The following is a 23123-nucleotide window of genomic DNA, read 5'->3' as shown; positions in this document are numbered from 1 at the left end:
GGTCCAGGGAGAGATGGGGAGAGGGAGATGTGGACAGGCATACTAGTCTGCAAGTGAGCATTCATGAATGACTGAGCAGAGCTGTGTGGGGGAGCAAGACCCCCCAAAGACCCTCATCCCTTCTCCTAGATGGACCCCCTCCCCGCAGCCCCCAGGCCAGATGTTATGACTTTAATTGACTCACCCTGCCTCAGTTTCCCCGTGCAGTCCATCTGTGTGTGTGGCCCCTACTAGTCCTATCTCTTGGTCAGCTTCCCCCACTCCCTCCCTCATGGCTTCATCCCAGGCCACACCCACATTCTCTTCCTCCAGGACTACTGAAAAGCCCCCCACTGCCCCATGACACGACCCTGGGCTCTTCGCTCCGTCTGCCCCTTAAGAAGCATCTGAAGCTCTGTCCGAGCCTTGTCCCTCGCCTGCCCTGAAGACCTCAGGAACTCTATATCACCTAAGACAGTGGTTCTCGCTGGGGGCAACGCTGCCCTGCTTCCCGGGGACGTGTGGCAACGTCCGGAGCCCCCCGCCCCCAACATAAAATTATCCAGCCGCAAATGTCAAAAGTCTGGCGGTTGTGAAATCCTGGTCCAAAGTACAAATACGTAAGCCTTTCAGAATCTGAGGCCCCGAGTCCAGTGTCCCCTGCCTCACCACACCCTGCCCGTGGCTCTGGCAGCAGACAGACGGTTGTCATTCCCTAATCACATGAAGCTCTCGTCGCCCCGGGCCTTGGAACCCTGCTGCTTCCTGCCTAGCACACTGGTTCTCAGCCACCAGTCCACGGTCGGTCTGCCAGAAATTTCAAGCTGGTCCGTGAAAGAGTTACCCACCCTGATGTATGAAGACGAAGGACCCGATGATCTTAGCCAGATTCGCTTATGCTCAGGGTGATTTCCGCCCTAGCGGTCCCCGAAATCATTCTCCTACTTTCACCAGCCCACAGGTATAAAAAGGTTGCAAACCACTGGCCTACAACACACTTCCCAGCCCAATTTGTCTGCTTGGCAAATTTCTCATCCTGCTTGTCTCAACTAAAAAATGATGTACTGGCTTAGGCCTCTTTCCTCTGGGGAGAGAGAAAGAAAGAGAGAGAGAGAGAGAGAGAGAAACATATCTATAAAAACAGAGAACCAGCCCTGGCCGGTTGGCTCAGCAGTAGAGCGTCGGCCTGGTGTGCGGGGGACCCGGGTTCGATTTCCGGCCCAGGCACATAGGAGAAGCGCCCATTTGCTTCTCCACCCCCTCCTCCTTCCTCTCTGTCTCTCTCTTCCCCTCCCGCAGCCAAGGCTCCATTGGAGCAAAGATGGCCCGGGGGATGGCTCCTTGGCCTCTGCCCCAGGCACTAGAGTGGCTCTGGCCGCGGCAGAGCAACGCCCCGGAGGGGCAGAGCATCACCCCCTGGTGGGCAGAGCATCGCCCCCTGGTGGGCGTGCCGGGTGGATCCCGGTCCGGGCGCATGCGGGAGTCTGTCTGACCGTCTCTCTCTGTTTCCAGCTTCAGAAAAAAAAAACACAAAACAAAACAGAGAACCAGAATCAGGTACTGAGCCCGTCTGACTTAGTTCTGCTTGTTCCCATAGCTTTACGGGCAAAGCGTTGAATGTCTCTAGCGTCCAGTCTGACAGCTGACTGCCCCCTAACAGACCCAGGGGCCCCCCGTGTGCAGGCGAAGTCCGCCTGCAGGGCGGCAGCGGGTGTTGAGAGATTGCCTGGGTGGAAAGGCCAGACTCCCCGAGCGGATTCCCAGGAGAAGGAATGCAACCCAGCCTCCTCTCCCCGGCAGGCCGGGGCTTGGGGGCTAACACACATCCTTGTGGTTGCCGGCATTTTCCAGAAACTTAACGCAATCATCGTGGAGCGTACGTTCCAGGCTTTCCGAAGCCCGCGGGCCAAACGGGCTTCCTTTCTCACTTGGCACCGAGCGCAGGGAGCTGGCAGTAGGGTGGAGGGGGCAGTTCTCTTCCCCACCAGGATCGGGCAGGGGGTACAGGTTCTCCACCGCCAGGGCGTGTGCGCCAAGGGTGCCCCTTCTACAGATAAAGTTACAGGCCATTAGGGTTTCTTTCTTTCACACCGCTGGCCGTTTGGCTTCAGGCCCGGGGCCTGAGGAGAACAGCGGTTCTGTTCCCTTGAACAATATGTGCGATCCAGCAGCTTAAATGAGTACAAGATGGCGACAGCCCTGGCCAGCAGGCTCTGAGGAAGGAGCCGTGGCTCAGCTCTCCAGGGCTGGCACGCGTAGTCCTGCTTGGGGGGTCCCCAGACTGCGACGGGGCGCAGAAGCATTTGGATAGCGGGGCCGTGCATCATTGAAAGAAACACCCAGAAGCAGCTCAGGACTTGGGGACTTCGAAGCCCTCGAAAGCAGGGTTCAGGTGAGAAGGAGATGCATGGGATGGACTCCTGCCTACCCGGAGACAGACCCGTGTCTGGGGGCAGAGCCCGGACTCAGACAACCTGGGTTCTCATCCCAGCTCCGCCTCTTACCTAAAAACCCAGCCGCCATGTTCTGATCTGTAAAATTGGAATCATTTCCACCAACGCAAACTGCAAAGACTAAGTGGGACTTGGCTGGGTCGCTGGGAAGCTTGGGCGAGGGGAGGCTTCGAGGGGAGCGGAGGGAGCTCTGTCGAGGAGAGAGCTGCTAGGCTGAGCCTAGACTTCTGCTCCCCGCCCCAGCCCCCAGCCCCTCCTGCCCGGGGTTTGAGGACGTCCTCTTTGCCCACTACCTCCTGCTCACAGCTGAGCCCAGAGAAAGTTTAGGGCTGTAATGAAAGTAAGCAGTGTCTCAAAACCCAATTCACTCCCCCCTCCTGCGGGGCGTCTCTGCTGGGGCAGACCGGCTGCTCATTAAGACGTCAGAGGAGGAATCAGACAATCACTAGACTAGAGGTGAGGCTATCACTTTCCATTCTGATGTGTGAGGACAAGGGTTGCCAAGAGCCAGAGGAGAAATCAGGCCTTTCCCTCTACCGGGGGGGAGGACACAGGGGCCAGTGCGGAACCAGCGACGTGTATGAGCAGCACCGTCTCCGCCCGGTCCAAACCACACTCATAAACTGGGAAGGCCCAAAGCCTCTACGCCCAAGCCCTCCAAAGGTTCTGGGATTTTCTGTGGCAACGTTTCTCGAGAGAAAACAAGGGGAGGCTGTGGATTTTCTGGGACGTGGCACTGTGGGATGCCAGCCTGACCCCAGCAAGAATCTCATGCGGCCTCAGATGGGACAGTGCAGTGGCCAAGCCAGGGGCTCTCAACCTGGATTGGTGAATAGAATCTTGGAGGGACCATTCATTCAAGTCCCCCTGGCTGACTTCATCCGTGCTCATGACATCTCCTCATAGGGGCCCTCCCTGATTAACTTTGCTCCCACAATCAATCATTTTCCACCACCTCCCTGGTTTGAGTTTCTTACCAGCACTTCCACTCCCTACAACGTGTTTTATTTCCTGAATGGCACGTCCACTCTCTAAAACAGGGGTCCCTAAACTTTTTACATAGGGGGCCAGTTCACTGTCTCTCAGACCGTTGGAGGGCCGGACTATAAAAAAAACTATGAACAAATTCCTATGCACACTGTACATATCTTATTTTAAAGTAAAAAAACAAAACAGGAACAAATCCAATATTTAAAATAAAGAACAAGTAAATTTAAATAAACAAACTGACCAGTATTTCAATGGGAACTATGCTCCTCTCACTGACCACCAATGAAAGAGGTGCCCCTTCCGGAAGTGCAGTGGGGGCCGGATAAATGGCCTCAGGGGGCCGCAGTTTGAGGACCCCTGCTCTAAAACATTCCCGCTTCATTACCTGTTTGCTGGGGTGTCGTCTCCCCACCCCCCACTCCCCTGCACCAGAACACAGGCTCCGCCGGCTGCCTTGTGTACGGCTGTGTCCTCAACTCCCAGCCCAGGGTCCGTACACGCGGCACATAGTGACCGGACCAGCGTGCCCCCCTCCTCCCCTGGGGCGTTCCTGGGCGTCTGGCTTGGGTCCTGGCCAGCACGGGTCTCAGGGCCGGTGCGAACAGGAAGACGGGTGCAGGACTTACTCATAAAACTCCGCCGCCGGGGTGAACTTGTACTTGGAGTACTTGGTGTGGTTGCCCAGCATGGAGGCGTTGAGGAGCTTGGGGTCGGTGCAGTTGGGGCTGTTCCAGGCGTGGCCGCAGTCGGTCCAGGGCAGGCGGAAGGTGAAGGAGGAGAAGAGGTAGTAGAGGGACCAGGCGATGATGACGTTGTAGTAGAAGCCCACGTAGAGGGCGATGAGGATCACCGCGTAGCCGACGCCTGGGTGGGGGGCGAAGGGGTTGAGCAGGGCTTCCCCAGGCCCAGCCTGGAGCCAGCTCTCCTGGGGGGTGATGCCAGCCACTGCCCTGCCCAACCCACACCTTCCTTTTTATGCAGCAGACTGTCAGGACTCCACCTCCGTCTCCTGGGCACCCGCCATCCCTCTGCCCGAGGACTTTCTCTTGCCACTGGAGGCCCCTCTGCCCATGAATTAGGCAGGTCAGGCATGCCGGGACCTTGATGTCCCCAGGGAACAGCAGGGTCAGGCACTAGAGCATCCCCGCTCCCCGGCCCCTGGCCCACGGTGGAACCGGCTTCTGGCTGCCTCCTCTTTGTGAGCCCCCCACCGTGTTTCCCGGGATCACCTCTCCCCATGACTCCTTGCACTGAAACCCTTGTCTCAGGACCTGCTTCGGGGGAACCCCAACCCAGCTCCCGCTGATCAGAACTTCAGCCCCCCGGTGTTCTCTGGCTCCTATTCTCATCCACCGGCTTTGTGAGCCAACCTCCTCTTCCTGGATGGAGCAGGAGCTCCTTTAGGGCTAATTCTGTGGCTTTTGCCTACGGTAGCCGTATTTTTTGCCTGCTCCGCGTTGCTTTAAGAGAGCAGCAGCAGGTGTTCTTATCAGGTAAGGTTTGAAGGAGGCGGATGCTTCACTTCCTTCATGGAGCTGTAGACACATGACTCAGGCCTGGCCAATCAGGGCTCTGCTTCCTTGTAGCCACAGTGACTGGTGTAGATGAGCATATGACTCAAGTAAAACCAGTAAGAGTCCTTTCTGGGACCTTAAATAAATGTCTGATAACATAAGAAGGGTTTGTTTTATTTTATCATTGTTAAACTTGGTAGGATTGACTCTTGTTGCTGATGGCTGGCTTTGCTATAGCATCTGAGGAAAATATGCCCAAGACTGATGCCAACATGGATGAAAACAGACTTCAGAAGGAAGGGCCGGGTGAGATTCCAGATAACGTTAGTCTGGAACCCGGAGCAAGCGGTACCTGAAGCCAGCCAGAAATTTCTGGGCCTCACTATAGCAGAAGCCAATAAATTCTCTTTTATCTTCGAACCACTTCAAGTAGGATTTCTGGAGATAAAAAATAATTTCTAACTAATACACTAATGTCTTAGCAGCCTTTTGTGCCAAGTGCATCGGAGGTACTCAGGGGACACATGTCTGCTGAGAAGAGGCTCAGAAGAGCCACACTGGTGCTCAGTGCCATCTGGGCCCAGCTCCCTAAACAGTGCTCAGGAGGTGCTAATTCTTAGCCCGTGCCTTGTTCACAACTCCAGACGGGCCAAGAAAGGGCAGGGGCTATCTATGGCCACTTCCTCCAGATGTGCCCTAAGTTCCAAATGCAAGCAGGTTTCCTGTTATATCCCAGCTGCAATCAATTAGTTGTGGCTGTTGTATTAAGGATTGTTAGGCAGCTTGCTGGCTGAGCTCGGAAAGGTCTGTGATCAATTCATCATGTCTGCCGCGGGAGCAAGTGAGGGGAGACTGGTGGTGTGCGTGCTGAGTACCCCTGACGCTTCTGTATTTCCCTACAGGCAGCAGACACCCTCTGGTCACTCAGCTGCAGAGCCTGGACTGGGAAGTCGGGTTTCCAGACCTTCTAGGCTACAGCTACTTGGGAAACACCAAATGCTCTCTCCACGTCACTTCGAATGGTGGACGCGCTTGAATCCCCCCAGAGAGCTGGTCTACCTCAGATCCCAAAGGTGGGCTCTGAGACCCATGCTTGACCTTTGACTCCCCCAGACTCATCCCTTACCTTTGAAGAGTGGGCAGATCTTCCAGACTGTGGCCGCCCCTTCCCGGTTGTACTGGCCCAGAGCCAGCTCCATGTAGAAGAGAGGCATCCCGGCGATGATGAGGAATAGTGTGTACGGGATCAGGAAGGCACCTGGAGGACAGAGAGGCGGAGTGTGACCCCCCCCCCGGACCCCTGCCCAGCCTGGGCCCCTGCCCTGCAGAGCGCTGGGGTCCACGTCGACCAAAGCTGCGAGGGTCCTCCCTCCTCCGATCATCCGCCACCTCCCGGTGGGTAGTGTGGTAGGTAAACAGCAGACACGAAACAATCAGAGCAAATAATCATCACAGTAATAGGAAGACTCGTAGGAGTAGTAGTAGTAGTCATAACAATAAGGTTCTGTGATCCAAGTTAGTACAACGTGGGTTAAAGAAATGGATACAACCTTGCAGGGTCCCCCTAGCCCTCGACCACAGGCACACACTGAGAAGCACCAGGAGGAGTCCACACCGAACTTACCTAGACACAGACCTCTCCTTTCCTGACCCCTCGCTCTGGGGAAGGCAAATGGCCCATACCCTTCCTTTTATAGGTAAGAACATTGAGACCAGAGAGGGAGGGACAGTGAGTGCCCAAAGTGACACATGATTGAGTTTCTCATTTTGCTCATATCTCAATCTTCCTAAGGTCACATGGGCTTTCCCAAACAGTCTCACTGGAGTCTTCTTAGTCTCACAACATAAGCAGACAGGGTCCTACGTCCCCCTGGGGGAAACTGAGGGCAGAGAAAGGGCCTCATCTGTCCTGTTTGCACCCCTGGTAAGGGACAGAAGAAGCAGGATTCGAATCAGGGCAGTTGAAGGAAAACAGATGTTGGAATAAAGAAGCCAAAGGCTCAAGTCTGTGGCCAGCGAAGGTGCCCACTCAGAGCATCACAGAGACTAGAGGAGGCCCTGAGCCATGGGCAGCGACTGATCCCGGGGAGAGTGCCTGGTGGAATTAGACACATCTGAGTGCCAGAGATCATTCTCAGTGTGCCCAGCAGCCTGGGGGAGCTTAGCGGACGCTGACTGTGCAAAGTGACTCACTGGGACACATGCCCATCAGCCAGGCCACAGGCCTGACCAACACAGAACGCCAGCTCCTTTTTCTGACGTGGCCAGATGTGGCCAGGTCAGATGTATACTCTTCCCGCCGTTGGCCTTTGGCTGAGACGCCGTAACCTTGGAAACCAAACACTCTCTGGCCTGTCCACACCAGGGAAGTGCAGAAACGGGGAAATAGTTCACCATGGCAACGTTAGCAAGATAACGTCCCCTACTGTGTTCTGGGGGACTTCGCATGCAATGTCTCATTCAAACTTCACAACAACCTGGACGTGCAAAGGTTCATACCACCTCCACTTGACAGATGTGAAAACTGAGGCTCCAAGCTCGCCGAGAGCCGCGGCCCTCACCTGACACCCAGGGTGGAATTCCCCCAGCTCCTCAGACTGTCAGTTCTCCACTTCCTTCCCAGGAAAGACACGTCTACTGGGGACAAAGGATGAAGTATCCCCAGGGGCTCTGAGACCCGCTTCTCCCTGGAGCAGGAGAGGGACGGGCAGGGTGGGCAGCAGGGAGGAGACCACCGGGAACTGAGCTCGGCCTGTGTATCCGGCAGGGCTCTGGGCTCCGGACACCTGGGAGCCCATCTGCGCTCCCCAGAGATCGCCTGATGTAGCGTCTGCTGCGCTCATTCTACAGAGGAGGGAACTGAGGAGGAATTGCGTGTCGTGACCACGCCCACCCAGCGGGTAAGTGATGGATCTGGGATTCAGACCCAGGAATGCCGGAGCTCCAGAGCCCTGCTCAGTGTATTCTGCAGATTCCAGAATATTCCAGCCTAGATGAAAGGCAGGGTCTCCCTCTCCACGTTTCCTGCCTTCACTGTCCACCCCTGTCTCTCTCCCACACGGAGAGGGCTGGTCTGGTGCCTGAACCACCTCTGCCCGCGCTGCTGGCGGTGATGGGGGGTGGGGGTTGTGAGGCTGGTGATGCTAACGGAGGTAGGCGGCGGCGGCGGCGGTGGGCTTGGTGAAAACAACAAGGACCATTCATGGAGCATCTGTACCTGCCAAGCCACACACGTAAGCTCTGACATCATTATTCATCTGGAAACATCCCCGAGAGATCATTACCGCTAATCCCCCTTAGCTGATGAAAGCCAGGCTGAGAAAGGTCAAGGTGCTTGTCCAAACGAGTAAGGAGGCAGGTTGGCTTCCAACCTGGATCTGTCTGAGCCCCGTTCTGCTTTATGGCCGCCTCGTTACGCCCGCTGGGGGCCTGGAGCCAGGATGTAGGAAAAATACATGGATTGAACTATCTAAGGGGCCAGACGTTGGAAGTCAGTGGCCCAGGGGACTGCGGGGAAGGGAGAGCCAGGAGTCGCGGCTCAGGTCTTAGCACTGGGGCCAGTCCACGTTCTTTCCACAAGGAAGGAAGAAAAAAGCCAACATCAGCCAATTAACCAGGCGTCTCACAACGGTCAGTTTTCTCAGCCCTGAAACTCTGGGGAGCACTGCCAACGGGTTTGTAAATTGTTCCAGCTGAAGTGCATCCCTCGTGTGCCGGCTGGTAGTCCCAGCCAAGGCAGGGAAACGACAGGTCTGCACAAGCCTGAGGCCCTCCTCTCTGAGGGCATGTGGGCCGGCCAAGGCTCCAGGTGGAAACGGGCCGAGAACGCGCGAGAATGATGAAACGGCCGAGTATGAATGGAAACCAGAAAGCTGCCCGGCAGCGGCAGCCCGTGGGTCTGTTTCTGGACAAGGACACCGAGCAGCAAGCTGGCCCACGCCCCCTTGCAGAAAGATCTGGAGGAAGCCTAGGGCAGAGCTGAGAGTCAGAAAGGGGTTTCAGGGCTGACAGGTCAGCTGAGGATGCCTCTCTCGGAAACAGCCCTGCAGCAGCTCCCGGGACACTGAGGCTGGACTGCAGGCTCACTCTCTAGAGGTGACTGCCTTGCAAGGCCTGTAGCTGCCACCTCCCACCGCCCTGCTGTAGGCCCCGCGTGGTGGTGCCTGCCACCACCAGCCTCACCCGGGGCCTGAGAGCCGACAGACTCGATCCTGGCTCTCTGGGTGCTCGGCTGTGCAGGTGCCGGGTGACTGAGAGGAACACAGGGTGGGCGCAGATGCCGGGTGACCAAGAGGAACACAGGGTGGGCGCAGGTGCCGGGTGACCGAGAGGAACACAGGCTGGGCGCAGGAGCTGGGTGACCGAGAGGAACACAGGGTGGGCACAAGTGCCGGGTGACCGAGAGGAACGCAGGCTGTGCAGGTGCCGGGTGACCGAGAGGAACACAGGGTGGGCGCAGGTGCTGGGTGACCGAGAGGAACGCAGGCTGTGCAGGTGCCGGGTGACCGAGAGGAACGCAGGCTGTGCAGGTGCCGGGTGACCGAGAGGAACACAGGCTGTGCAGGTGCCGGGTGACCGAGAGGAACACAGGGTGGGCGCAGGTGGCGGGTGACCGAGAGGAACGCAGACTGGGCACAGGAGCTGGGTGACCGAGAGGAACACAGGCTGTGCAGGTGCTGGGTGACCGAGAGGAACACAGGCTATGCAGGTGCCGGGTGACCGAGAGGAACGCAGACTGGGCACAGGAGCTGGGTGACCGAGAGGAACACAGGCTATGCAGGTGCCGGGTGACCGAGAGGAACACAGCCTGGGCACAGGTGCCGGGTGACCGAGAGGAACACGGCCTGGGCACAGGTGCCGGGTGACCGAGAGGAACACGGCCTGGGCACAGGTGCCGGGTGACCGAGAGGAACACAGCCTGGGCACAGGTGCCGGGTGACCGAGAGGAACACAGGCTGTGCAAGTGCCAGGTGACTGAGAGGAACACAGGCTGGGCACAGACCCCCCAGAGAGTCTCAGCTCCTGGGAGTCCCCACCACGCAGACAAGTGCATGAATGCACACCTGTACCTACTCATGCCCAAGGACACATGCTTCTGCACACTGACGTGCTCACACAAATGCACGAGGAAAACACCTGCTAACTGTGACAAGGAGTCTGACTGGCGACCTCTGGATGAACTCAGTAAGGACAGAGTCTGCCCATCACCTCTAGTCCAGCACACTCTGCCTGAACCCCACTATGAGCGAGGAACCCTCCTGGTCACAGAGGGCTTCTGGCATCCTCTGTGCAAATGCCGAGCCCCCAGGAAGGGAAGCCCAGTGGTTTCCAGGTTCTGGGTGGGGTGTGCTGGAGCAGACCCTAGGTAGGTGAGGAGGACCCCAGGAGAGGGGCGGGAATGCCTGCAGGAGGGGGCGCAGCAGGAGGCAGTATGGCCCAGGCTGGGGGGAGCTGAGGGGAGCAGGAGGGGGTGTGGCCAGGGAGGGGCTGCAGGCAGAGGAGGAGGGTCCCCTGAGACCTCGCTGGACCAGCTCCCCGGACTGTCGAGGGCCTGGCTCCACACACTGAACTCCAGCCACACCCCGATGTACTGAGGACGAAACCCCACAGAACCGGGCTCTTGCTTCCCGTACCTTTCACCCAAGTCCCCACAAAATCTCGGTCGGTGCCCAGGGGAGCCGGGTCTGTCCCTCCTCCCCAGACCTCCCCAGGGCACAGTGAATGTCAAGTGCAGAGGGACAGTAAGACAACAATGGAGGACACAGCTGCTCCCAGCAGGCCGGCGGGGCCCCTGCGGGCCGGGGACACGGGCACACACTGAGGTCCACGCTGCACGTGTCCACAGAATTCAAGAGGACCCGTCAGGCTGCAGCTGCTCGTGAGACACGGGCTACCGTCCTCCCTCGGTAACCAGACCTTTGCAATGGTGGCAGGGTCAAGTTCAAGCTTGGCGCCCTCAGCTCTCGCTGCTCTGCCCTGGAAAGTGGTAAGCACAGGGGAGCCCCGTTTTCCCCACCTCAGCCCAGGCCAAGCCGGCCAGGACTCCTGTGCCCACACGTCTGAGCTCGGGGCACAGTCTGCAGACAGCGACCCGGCCTCCCCTCAGGCTGCGGTGGAGCCAGTGTCCCATCCGGTCCGTGTTACAGAAGGGGGGACCAGGTGAAAGGCCCACACAGACCCAGAGAGGGTGGGGTGCCCGGGCAGGACTCCCGAAGCCCCATCACCCGCAGCGTGACTGGGGGTGGGAGGCAGTGTCCCGGGTGGGCAGGCCCGCTCAGCCCTGACCCCAGTGAGGAGAGGAGGGGGACAGAACGGGGCTCTCCACGACCCAGGGCAGGGCCCCCGTGACACAGTGAGAAAGATGTTTATTTGCCCTCTGCGTTACCGACACAGAACTCCTGAAATCCTTCTCATCTCCCGAGGGATGGGGATAACGAAAGCGTCTGACGCAGAGCCCCTAGATTCCTTGGAATCGAAGTGAAGTCACTTGGTGGGCTCCTGGGTGACGATTAGTCACCAGAAAGACCAAGCCACAGTGAGAAGTTAGGAGCTCTCAGCTGCCCCCCCCCCCTCACATCCTGTGGGGACAGAGCAGGGCTGACGACAGAGTTAGTACTTGGCCAGGCCTCGGTGACGGAGCCGCCACACCCACCCCCCTTCCCCGAACTGCAGAGTTTGGAGAACGCCCAGGTGGGTGAACACGCTCAGGCGCCAGCAGTTGGTGCAGCCCCGCTCCCTGGGAGCAGCAGCTCCCGTGCCTTGGGTCCTCCAGACCTCGCCCTCTGCACCTCTGTATCTGGCTGCTCACCTGCAACCTTTCTAACAAACAGGTGAACGTGAACACGTGTTTCCCGGGGTTCCGTGAGCTGTTGGAGCAAATGGCCGAATCTGAGGACAGGACGGTGGGGAGTTCTGACTGACAACTGGTTAGTCAGAAGCACAGGTGACAACGTGGGGTCTGGTACCCTCTCCCCCCCCCCCCCCGCCCCCGCACTTGACAGGGACCAGCCAGGAGTCTCCACACAAGTTCCTGCTGCTCTAAGAAGGAACGCCACACAGAAGGACGGCTGGCGTGTCTGGGCCCACACACGGGGCTGCTCCCTCACGTTCATTTCCAGTCCTTCCAGCTGAGCTCTGGGCCTTAGCCTGGGGCCCAGGAATAGCCCGGCAAGGGAACACCATGTCCCTGAGGGTCTGGACCCCCCCCACACCCCTCCTCTAAGGAGGGCAATGGGGTGGGACCCGGGGAAATGAGTGTTGGGGCCACCCTTCTGCGGGTGACAGTCCCCCCTCTGCTGTCGACTTTGCAGGGTCTGCACCAGATTTTGATTAATAAAGTGGGGCTTCCCCTATGGCTGTTCGAAGGTTCTGCTCTCCCACCTCCTCTGTCCTGGTCTCTTTAAAAGAAACAAACTAGAAGGAGTCTGGGACGCTCATGACAGGAAAACACAACCCACAAAGAACAGAGGAGGACCTCACCTCCCTCGTTTGGGATGTAATACCTCCAATAATAAGATCTACACCGACATTAACTTTTAGGTCACTTACCACAGACTATGGGCTCCCTAAAGGTAAGCAAGAATTGCCTTTTGCTCATCTTGATGTTCCTGGCATGTGATGGGCACTTTGTAAATACTTTTTTGGTTAAATAAGTGAATGCCAGCCATGACTTACACACAGCTGATGAGAGCCCTGGGTCCTCCACTCATGCTTAGGCCAGGTGACCGAGAGGAACGCAAGCCAGGAACACCTCCCAGAGAGTCTCAGTGACCTAATCCCTACTTAGGAAGTTGGACTGGGGACCGCAGGGCAGGGTATAACATTCATCGCTGTGAAATCCTGTCTTGCTGGACACGGCCCCTATATAGATCTTCCGGCCAGCTCAGAGTAATGGGCCAAATCATGCTGATGACCTCAGCCTAACGTCTCCACTTCAGCCCCCAGTCAGTGCCTCATTCCTGCAAACTTGTCAGCCGAAATGTCACACCCGCTGGCTGGCTCATGGACATCTGAGCTGAACTTGGCTTCCCAAGCTTAGGGTGTAGACAGCACCCTTAGAGCCAGGCCAGATGTGCGGGCACGAAGTTTGCCAACTCCTGCCCTCTGTCCCAGCCACCCCCTCCTAACCCAGCCTCAAAGACCCAGCTACTTTGGCCAAGAGAGTCCCTCAAGGGTCGTGGGTACTTCAGCTCTAGAGCTTACCTGGAGAAGGGGGGACCCCATTTGGGACCCAGAGGCACATGGGACCCCATTTGGGTGCCATGACTGTGAGGAGAATGTTAAACCCCCTTCTCCAGGGGAGGAAACCACAGGGAGACAAGGTCAGCTGTTGGAACACGGAGCGAGGTCTCTCCATTCTCTAGTCCCCGGGCCCACGCGTGACTACTTCCATTGACTTCCCTTCATCAATTTCCTCTCAGAGTCAGCTCTGCTCCCTCCAAAACCAGGACCCTGAACTATTCCTGGGTCTAACCTGCAGTCAGCAATCACTGACTAATAGCAATAACAGTAACGACTCCATTATTGAGCTCCTATGATGCGCTGGGCACTGTTTCAAGTGCTTTGCACACATTTTCTGTAACATCACGTCACCCTGCAGGAAGGTACAGCCATTCTTCTTTTATGCACAGGGAAACTGAGGTGCAGGGACCGCACTTTCTGGAAACGTCAGGCCTGAATTCAAACCCAGGACTGTCAACCCAAAGAGCTGCCTCAGCATGACACGTCTCAAATAGAAGCAGCCATTTGCAAAGGACAATTCACAGTGGCATCTCCCCCGGCAGGGAGGCAGCATGGGGCCCACTCCCTGGGAACCAGCACCCTGCCAGGCCCAAGAACACAGGTGCATCGGGGAGTCTGGAACCCTGGAAATGGCCTCACTGCCTGGCATCGCCTCCCGGTTTGAGGTTCTGAATAAAGCCCTGGGATTTTCGAGACTGGCTTTCCCCACCGGAAGCCTCCCACACCCATGTACCCCAGCAGCTGGCCTACGGGCAGATGACCTTTCCCAACCCTTCGTTCAGGAGACATTAGCCGGCGGCCTAAACTATCAGCACCTTCATCGCTTCAAAACAGCCTCGGATCTGGGACAGCATGAAAGACTAGACTTGGAGGTCACCGTGTTAATTCTGGCACCAGAAGAACACATGGGCTGTCAAATAGCAGGGCAGAGGTGAGTCCTGGCTTGACAGAGCTTAGGGGTCACCTCAGCTGACCTCCCGCTGCATCAGGGAACATGGGATCAGAGAAGGACTGTGCCATGCCCAGGGTAACAGAGCTGGGATTCAAACTCCAGCCTTTCGGCTGCTTCCACAAAGCCGGGATCCCCATCCGCCAGCCCTCGGGCCCATCTCTGGGGCTAACTTCAAAATGACTGGGTGAGAACTGATGTACCAGGAGCAACTTGGAGGTCTCGGCAGGGATGGAGCCCAGAAGGGTCCCGCTGGGCATCCCCCCGCGGGGTGAGGAGGGAGTTAGAAAAGGAGCTGCCTCCAACTCTGAAGTGGGGCTGACCTGCTGCGTTGCACCGACCATGGACACCCTACAGAAATGGGAATTCACTGGCAAGACTTCCCCGCCTCTGGTGTCCAGGTTCTCCATGGCTGGGCCTCAACTTGCCTCTCCACCCTTATCTCTCCCAGCCGGCCCTTCAGCCCGCACTCGCAGTCTCTCAGGTGATCCCACGTGCATTCTGGAACAACAAGATTATCTCCTTTTCTCCCTCCAGGCTTGTCCATCCCTCCCCATCCCAAGGAACTGAGCTCCACCGCAGCCCAGGGCCTCCAGTCTTCCCCGAGCAGCCCCTCCTCAGGCCTTGAGAGCCCTTGTCACCTCCCCCACCCATTTCACAGGTTGTTATCATGACAATGTTGAGCGGAGCAGCAGCCGCCTTGTAGAAGGCCATCCTCCGTGCCAGGTTCCCCAATCCTCCGTGCCAGGCTCCCCATGGGCACATTCAGTCCTCACAACAAGCCTCTGAGCTGAACACGGTTATTTCCATTTGACAGATGAGGAAACCGAGGCAAACAGTGTCACCCAAAGTCACACAGCTGGAAGTCGGAATCCAGGCTCCTGATCTCCCGGCTGCCAGACACTCCCTCTACCCCTACCCCACAGCCTACGTGCCTCACTTGTTAACTACCACCAGGGGCCCTGCCATTTCTGGAGACGCACTAAATCTCTGAGGGCTCAGGCCACTTCACGAAGGTGTTCGTTCTGCAGAAACTTCTTGGGCACCTTCTGCCACATTCCTAGGATCTACGCCTTATCTTGGGCATTAGAAATACAGGGATGAAAAACCACAGTCTCGGCTTTCCCGGTGCCCCAGCTTTCTCAGGAGACAGGCCCACGAAGAGACAAATGACCAGACAACTCGGGGTGGGCTGTGTGCGGGGTTAGCAAGCCCGAGCGGGGAGGCTTCCGGACAACTTGGCTTAAAGGCCAGAACCATGGACAGATTTGCTCCGTTCTGTGCCCTAAGCACCTGCTATGTCGCCTTGCACAGAGCAGGCACTCCCTATCTGTGCTGGTGGCAATGGCCAGGTGCGCACGCGGTGCTGGTGAAAGCTCCAGGTATCCATCTAGCTGATGAGTCCAGCTGGCCATCTGGGACGCTTTCGGTTTCAACACTTAGTCTTAAAACAATGAAAATGACTGGTGGCGTGTGGCAATGGAGCCCCCAGGTGACTAGCGCTCTTGGCAGGCACACAGGGTGCTTAATCCCTGGGTGACCGCAGCAGAGCCTAGCTTTGGGCCTCACACTGAAAAGAACCTGTTCAATATCGCTGCTTATTGATGGAGCCTTCTGCTATCTCAGACCGGCAGTTTCCTATGGCCACTGAGGACATGCTGGATGGCACGGCCTACCTAGGGCCTCTTAGTCTGGCTGCTCATCATCTCCCCATTAAATAACATTGAATCTGTATTTCCTACCTTCTTGGGTCTGAAGAGCCAGAATGTTTAAACCTGACCTGAAGCCCTTGAGAAGCTGCAACAGCCAAACGTGGAAAAGTCACCTCTGTCTGAACCCTTTATCCCATTTCTCACCCAAAGCACAAAGCAAGTGTCTATTATACACTGTATTATACAAACAGCTGGGTCTCGGGTCCCCACGCCCAGTTCCAAACCCTCTGACCCCCTGGAGTCCGGAGCCAGAGTCCCTGCCAAGCAGGATGGTCCAGGGCGTGGAGAGGTTTCCAGAACTGGGCCCCCTTCACCTACTTCTGCCTCTAGGTCATTTTCCCCAGGGCTCTCTTCAGGGCCCCTTACTTCATCTCAGCCACAGGGGTGGGGCTGAGTGGTTTGGGCCCCCAGGAGCACAGGTCCTGAGAAATGAGTGAGGGCTTTAGGACCCAGTAGCCTATCCCCTGGGCTGCTTCCCCCAGGGCTCTGCCTCCAGGTTGGGCTGTAGCTGGTCCCTAGGCTCTCATCCCAGGGCAAGGAGGTATGTCACCCAGCAGGACCAGGAAGGAGAGAGCCTGGCTGCTATTTCCAGGACCATGTCCCCCTCCATCCTGCCGTGTGGCCTGGACCCCAGCAGGTGGAGGCTCTGTCCCAATTCGCCAGGCCTCCTGCCTCCAGGATCAGGCCAGTTCTTGGGATCTCCTGGCCAATCTCTCCTAGGCTGTGCCCTCTGGACCAGACCCTCCAGCAAAACCTCAGCAACTGCAGGTGGGGTTCTCTCTGACACCAGCTTCTCTCTGTGTGTCTCTGTCCCAAGAGCGCAGGGCTTCCCAAGTGCCGTCAGGAAGCCCAAAGGACCAGACCCTCCAGCAAAACCTCAGCAACTGCAGGTGGGGTTCTCTCTGACACCAGCTTCTCTCTGTGTGTCTCTGTCCCAAGAGCGCAGGGCTTTCCAAGTGCCGTCAGGAAGCCCAAATCCTCTATCAAGCTTGGAGTGCTGGTTAAGGGACACTGTATGCCAGGTTGTCACCTCTTGTGCACTCCTGCCACTGTTTCCAGAGCTCTCCAAATCTCTCCCTCCCTCCCTGTGAACCATGAAAAGTCAGAGGTCCTCACCCAGCCTGGTGCCGGATTCCCTCCTTCCACCTATGTGCCTATCTATCACTGTCCAAGTTCATGCCTCAATTTCCCTCTTCCACCAGGGACGTGTGCTTTCTCCCTGCGCCCTGTCCAGTCCCTTCCTGCACCCCAGACTTGCCAGTGTGATCCCGCTCCTTCGTGTGTATCCCAGCTCCTCTCCCAGACACTGCTGCCGGCAGGTAGCGTCCCAAATCCAAACCCCCAGCCCATCAGGGGGACTCACCGCCGCCGTTCTTGTAGCAGAGGTAGGGGAAGCGCCACACGTTGGCCAGGTCCACCGCGAAGCCGACCACCGACAGCAGGAAGTCGATCTTCTTGCCCCAGGTCTCCCGGGGCTGCTCGTCGCTCCCGCGGGACGCCAGGAGGCACTGGACGCCGTTGCGCTCTTTCACCACCAACAGCTCCGCCGCTTTGCGCGGCCGCAGGGACTGCGCGGACTCTGGGTCCGCCTCGGGCTGCACCTGCGGGTTCATCCGCGCCAGATGCATGGGTGCGGCTGGCGGGAGGGACGTCACCGGTACTGGGAACACGCCGAAGCTCTGTTTGGATTAAAGGAAAAGATATGGTCACTGGGCCATTCCGGTCTGGTCGTGCCTCCAGGAATCGCCCGAGATCGCCGGGGATACCTCGGTCAGCGCGCGCTGAACAGACGCAGGGTTCCCAGAAAAGGGCGTGTGTCTGTTGGAACAATTTGGAAACAGAGGTAGTGGCGCGCCGGCTTGTGACGGAACTTAGAGGCGGAGACCGCTCCCGCCCACCCCGTAGATTCAGCTCGGGACCTGGCAGCCCTTCCCTCATTTGACCGCTCCTTCCCGGTCTTAAAACGACGAGGTTTGCGAAGCCAGGGTTTCCCAGGCAGCGACCCGCCCGGTGTAGAGGGTTGCCCTCTCCCCCCAGCTCGGGTCTGCACCACCTCCAACAGCCCCAGAAGTCTCCCGGGACACGTACATCTCTGCACGTCAAACTCGCTGGCACTCCAGCTCTGCGCGCCCCAAACTCGCCGGTCTCCCCGGCTCATCTAGCCCGGTCCCGCGCGCAGGGCACACTCACATGTCCGGCAGCAACAGGATCTCGGATGTCGTGCGCCCTGCGCGCCCGGGACTTGCCTCACTTCGCCTCGCTAGGGCCAACTTCCACCGCGTGGCGCTCGGGCACAGCCCGACGAGCGCTGGGGGCGCGGGGCGGCCGGCGGGGCGCCGGCTGGCTGGTTCTGGCCGCGCTGGGCAGGGGCCAGGCTGGTAATGTAGCCTGCGCCCCAGGTAACGCGCCGATTGCATTAGCCCAGCGCCGGGCCGCTCCGTCTGGAGCCTGTTAGCGCTAATGGAGAGTGACAGCGAGGCCGGGGAGGGGCGGGGGCGCGGCGCGGGCTCTGCAGGTGGCGGGAGCCCGGCGCCCCGCGAGTCGCGGGATCTGGGCCCGCTTCCCCTCTCTAGCACGCACCGAGGTATTAGACGCAGCTCTCAGGGCACCTGGCTCTGGCCTCCGACCATGGCAAGAGAAAGGGACTCCCAGAACTAGGAGCTGAGTCGCTTCTGACTTCTGAGCGGGGCCGGGGGTGGGGGTGGGGGGCTGGAGAAGACCGGAGAGAACAAATGGCTCGGTTCAATACCAGCTCTGTCACTGTGGCAGACGTCTTGAACTACCCTGCTCGAGTTCCAATATCAACAGCACAGGAACGTTCAGCCCAGTTCCTAGGACGGCAAGGCGGTGCTGGCAGGCCGTGGGGTGGGTTTTATTTGGCTGGCTTGGGTGGAAAGGGCACAGCCCAGCCCTGACTCCTGCATCTCTGGCTATGAGCAGGCTAGGGAGCCATTGGAGATTGCGACCTCTGCTTCCGAGGATGAGAACTATTATTCACGCGTCTAGTCAGTCCTGCGGTCACCGCTTCACTCACTCACTTCTGCATATGTCTGCTGTGCCCCAGGCGCTGCCCCAGGCTCTGCGGACACATGGGGGAACAATCTCCTCAACAATCCCCGACATGGTGGAGTTTACATTCCGTCAGGGGGAGAGGGGGGAAACAAGAGACATAAATAAATACATTATCTGGGGAAAAGGCAGAGCCTGGAAAGGGAATGGGGGGTGGTGGGAAGAGAGGGGGTGCTGTTTGGTCAGGGAACCTGAGAAAGGGGCATTTGAACAAGTAAAGGGGTGAGCCACTTAGATCTGTTGTTATTCATTCACTCACTCACGCATTCGCCTATTGGTTACTTATCCACTCATCACACGGATGCTGATCACCTGTAATATACCTGAACCTTGCTGGCTAGCAGGGCCGTGGAAATGGGAATCCCTGCCCTCAAAGAGCGAACAGCTCAGGGTATAAAGAGTCAATCACAACCGAGTGTGGGCAGGATTGGTTGTGACCACGGGGGGGGGGGGGTAGAAATTGGGTGGACCTGAGCCAGCAGGTAAGGGTCGGAGTGGTGATCCAGGAAGGCTTCCTGGAGGTGAGAGCACTTAAGCAGATGGGCATGAGTATGGATAAGTCCAGGCCTGCTGACCTTTAAACATTCCAAGCTCAGACCCACCCCAGGATCTTTACACTTGCTGTTTCCTCTGCCCGATCTCAAATACACCCTCGCTCTCTACAACGTCACCCTATTGTATCCCCTTCATGACGTCACTATCCAAATTTGTGTTTGTTTATTTTTTGTCTCCGTCTTGGGTGGTGGATGAGCTCCATGAAGGCAGGGATTTGGACTGTCCTACGTGCATTGTATTGTTAGTACCTAACACATACCAAGGCACCAATTAGGATGTAAAATAAATGAATTAATGGGGCTGCAGGGGGAGTGTTTAGAGCATTTTTCACCAGAGGGACCAGGATGACAAATGTCCACTGCAAAGGATGCAGAGAGGAGAGGAAGGGGAAGCCAGTGAGGCGCTGGGTCTGTTCTGGCCTCTGGGGGCTGACGACTGAGGGAAGAAGGTCAGGGAAAGGAATGAGCGGAGGTTCCAGGAGGAGAGCCTGGGACCACCAGCTCCCACCATCAAGACTGTTCATCTTCACTGACCCAGGGATGACTTTGGTGGACCTGTGAGCAAAACAGGAACGGGATCATAGTTCATTTTTCAGGTCAGGAACCTGTGGCCCTGAGGGTTCAAAAGACCTGTCTGAAGTCCCACAGGTTGGAAGCGACACAGTAGAGATGAAAACCCAGATCTCGTCTCCCAGTCCTTGTCCGTTCCACCAGTTTAAGGATGAACACAGACTCTCTCTAGTAATCACATTCCCCTGCTGTCCACGCCCCGCCCCATCCACTGGTTCTAAAACTCTCACCTCTGAACGCTCTGTGAAGCCCTGGCAATCCCACTGTGGCTGCATCCCCTTGGAAGACCCCGTCACCTGTCACAGCCCTCCAGCTGGTCACCCATGACCAGTGTCTCACCAGCTACATGATATCCACTGGCAGCCAGAGCTCTTTTTAAAATTCATCTGATCCCGTAAAAGTCCTCCAAGAGACAGCAACACATCAATGTGATTTAATTAACTCTCGGTTTGAGGTCATTTCATTTGCTTCTTTCTACTTCTCTTTATCTGCCAACTTTTCGACAATGAGCATTTGATACTCGAGCAATCAGAAAAAGATAACCCACAATTTTTTAAAACCTACCAGTCTTTCTAAAGATAATATCTAAACACCTTCAGCAATTCAGACAAGATTCTTCCTATTTAACTACATCTCTAGATATTTTAATTCTTTCCTTATTCTTCCTGCACACCCTTCTCCACCTCCAAAATATGCTTTGTTCTCTAGCAACATGGGGGATACTCTACCTCTAATAGTTTCCTGGATAACTTGTGCCTTTTGATACCTCTGGATTTTGTAGTATGCACTTTTCATCTTCCTATTGTCTATCTGGAGAACTCTTATTCATCCTCCAAAACTTCAGATGTCACCACCTCTGTAAAGCCTTCCCTGATAGCCACCTCCCACAACAGAGTCAACTCCTTTATACCGCTTTGTATTTTTATCTGTGTGACTTCCCCGCCAACAGAAAGACAGTGCCTATGTCCTGTTACTTAGCCATGTTTCCGAAATATGCACAAAACAGCACTAAGAAATCTCAGTTGTTGGTTGGGTTTGGGGTCTTTGGTTGAGGGGGTTAATGTTGGATTCTTCCAGAAGTAGAACCTGGATCAAAGAATTGAATTGCAATAGTTTATTGAGGAGGCAGCCCCTGGTAGCCCTGGTGGAGAAGTGGGGAGGTTTGGCAAGAAGGGAAGGACACCAGTAGAGGGGACATCAAGGAGCAGTTTCAGCTGTGGAAAGCTGGTGTCAGTCCTGCTGGGGACCTGTGCAAGACGGTATAACTCTGGCCACGGCTGTCCCATTCCCGGGTGAGGGAGCTGGATGTTTGGTCCACTCGGGCTGTTCCCAGTGTGCACACCTGCTTGGTTAGTGTGTGGGCTGAACACACTTCTGTCACCAGAAGAAAGCTTTCTGCAGAAGGACTAGCTGTAGGAAGCTGATGGGCCCAGTCTGCATTGGCAGGACCGGTGAATGACAATGATGAGGGGTGTGGGCGGGGCTCTGGGAGTGTTTGCTACAGGGATAGAGCAGGCATCCCTCCCCCTGCCCCCCCCCTCACACACACACTCACACACACACACACACACACTCAGAGGGCCCATCGGCATGTCCTGAGAGTCCCACCTTGTGGTTTTGGAGACTTCTGGGAGACAGCAGGGAGGCCACCAGGCTGGGGCTGGGCTGAGGGGAAGGCGTCTCCCCCCATCTCTAGTCCAGAATCCCCGCTCACCGCTCCGAGAGTGTGGGGCCATGTGGCTTCTCTCTGTGCCCTGCATCCTGCCCCTCCAGGTGGCCTGAGGGCACGCGGTGGGCAGGCGGCTAGAGCGTTATCAGAGCTAATGTGATCTCTGTGGAGGCGTCACTTCCACTTACCGTGGCACGTGGTGACACAGGCCATGGGCCAAGGCAATGGCTGGTGCTCTCAGACCTCTGGCCCTCTCCCCACGGACGCCAAGACCCTGACACACGGCGGCTGGGCTGGGGGACATTTGGGGTCCAAAGGGCTGTGTCCTGAGGATATGCTCAGAACTTGTACCCCCATTGCACTGGTGGGGAAACTGAGGCCAGGGAGGAGGAGAGGTGTGCTCGTATATTTGTTTCCTTCCTTTCTCTTCATTCTTTTTCTTGTTTTTGTTTTTTTTGGATCAGGGGGCAACAGACCTATATGTCCTTGCAGCTGACCTGCCCTGGGACCATTGGTCATTGCAAATAGCACACAAGTCCCCTAAATAAAAGACCCCCATAAGCTGAAATTAGTCTCCTTCATCCACATCCCTCTAAAGCTTCCAGGGATTGTCAAGTCTTCCAACCCACTCAGCTGTGGCTCAGTCCTCAGACTGCCCTCTGCTGAGCTCCCTACCCCAACTGACCGCCATCGCGTGAGGACCCCGAGGCATGGCTGGGCTGCGTTGAATTTACTCGCTCATCTGAATCAGCCACGGGAGGACTTTGGATTTTATTCTGAATGAAATGAGAGACACTGGAAGGAGAGATGGATAGGACTAAACTTGTTGCCGAAAGGTCAGACGCTAGCATTAAAAAACTTCTGCCCATCACTGACATTCACATTTACATCCTCAGCCTGGATCCAGCTACAGACTGGACATCTCTACGTGGGTCCCAAAGGCACCTGGGACTCATCCCGTCCCAGGTGGATTTCTTGACCTCCCCTCCTGCCTCGCCCACACACCTGCTCCTCCTGCCTCCCTCATTCCAGCTGACGGCATGCCCCTTCCTGTCCCTCAGGACAGAGCCTTGGAATGGGCCGTGACTCTTCTTCTTACAAAAGGTGTAAACGCATCCTTGCGATGACGCACTGATGCAAGCCCAGCCGAGCCTCTGGGCCCCGTGGGATGACGATGCAGCAGGGACAGAGGCCCTGGGGAGAAGAGAACCGGCGTGGCAGGTGGTGTGGCGGAAAGGGCACGGGGCTGGGAGTCAGCACCCCAGATCCTGATCCCTCCCTGCTGCTTTTGGTCTTCGGGGGCAGGGCCGCGTCCGTCAGCAACATGGGGAAGGACCACGGGAAGAAGAAAGACAGACAAGAGGAGCTGGGGAAGGAGATGGAAGGGAGGGGTCTCAGGCAAAGAGACGCAGGCTCCTGGAAG

General features: G+C 56.9%; 1 protein-coding gene across 4 annotated transcripts in view; it reads right to left on the bottom strand.

Annotated features, from left to right (window-relative positions):
• The window catches only part of SLC6A2 (solute carrier family 6 member 2), a 58358-nt gene that overhangs the window by 25226 nt on the left and 10009 nt on the right, over positions 1 to 23123 (bottom strand). Inside the window, exons 1-4 of one of the 4 annotated variants that reach the window (XM_066349459.1) lie at positions 18419 to 18501; positions 17202 to 17517; positions 6063 to 6194; positions 4049 to 4286 (exon numbers count right to left, since the gene is read on the bottom strand). In XM_066349459.1, the coding sequence (XP_066205556.1) occupies positions 4049 to 4286; positions 6063 to 6194; positions 17202 to 17466 (635 nt within the window). In that variant the 5' untranslated portion in view covers positions 17467 to 17517; positions 18419 to 18501. Of the gene's footprint in view, positions 1 to 4048; positions 4287 to 6062; positions 6195 to 17201; positions 17518 to 17604; positions 17635 to 18028; positions 18150 to 18418; positions 18502 to 23123 lie in introns of those variants that run through there. The other 3 variants (XM_066349460.1, XM_066349461.1, XM_066349458.1) reach the window with 3 other exon arrangements.

The sequence above is a fragment of the Saccopteryx leptura genome, chromosome 9 (assembly GCF_036850995.1).
Source record: "Saccopteryx leptura isolate mSacLep1 chromosome 9, mSacLep1_pri_phased_curated, whole genome shotgun sequence".
Lineage (NCBI taxonomy): Eukaryota > Metazoa > Chordata > Mammalia > Chiroptera > Emballonuridae > Saccopteryx > Saccopteryx leptura.
This window is presented reverse-complemented; position numbering and strand designations above follow the sequence as displayed.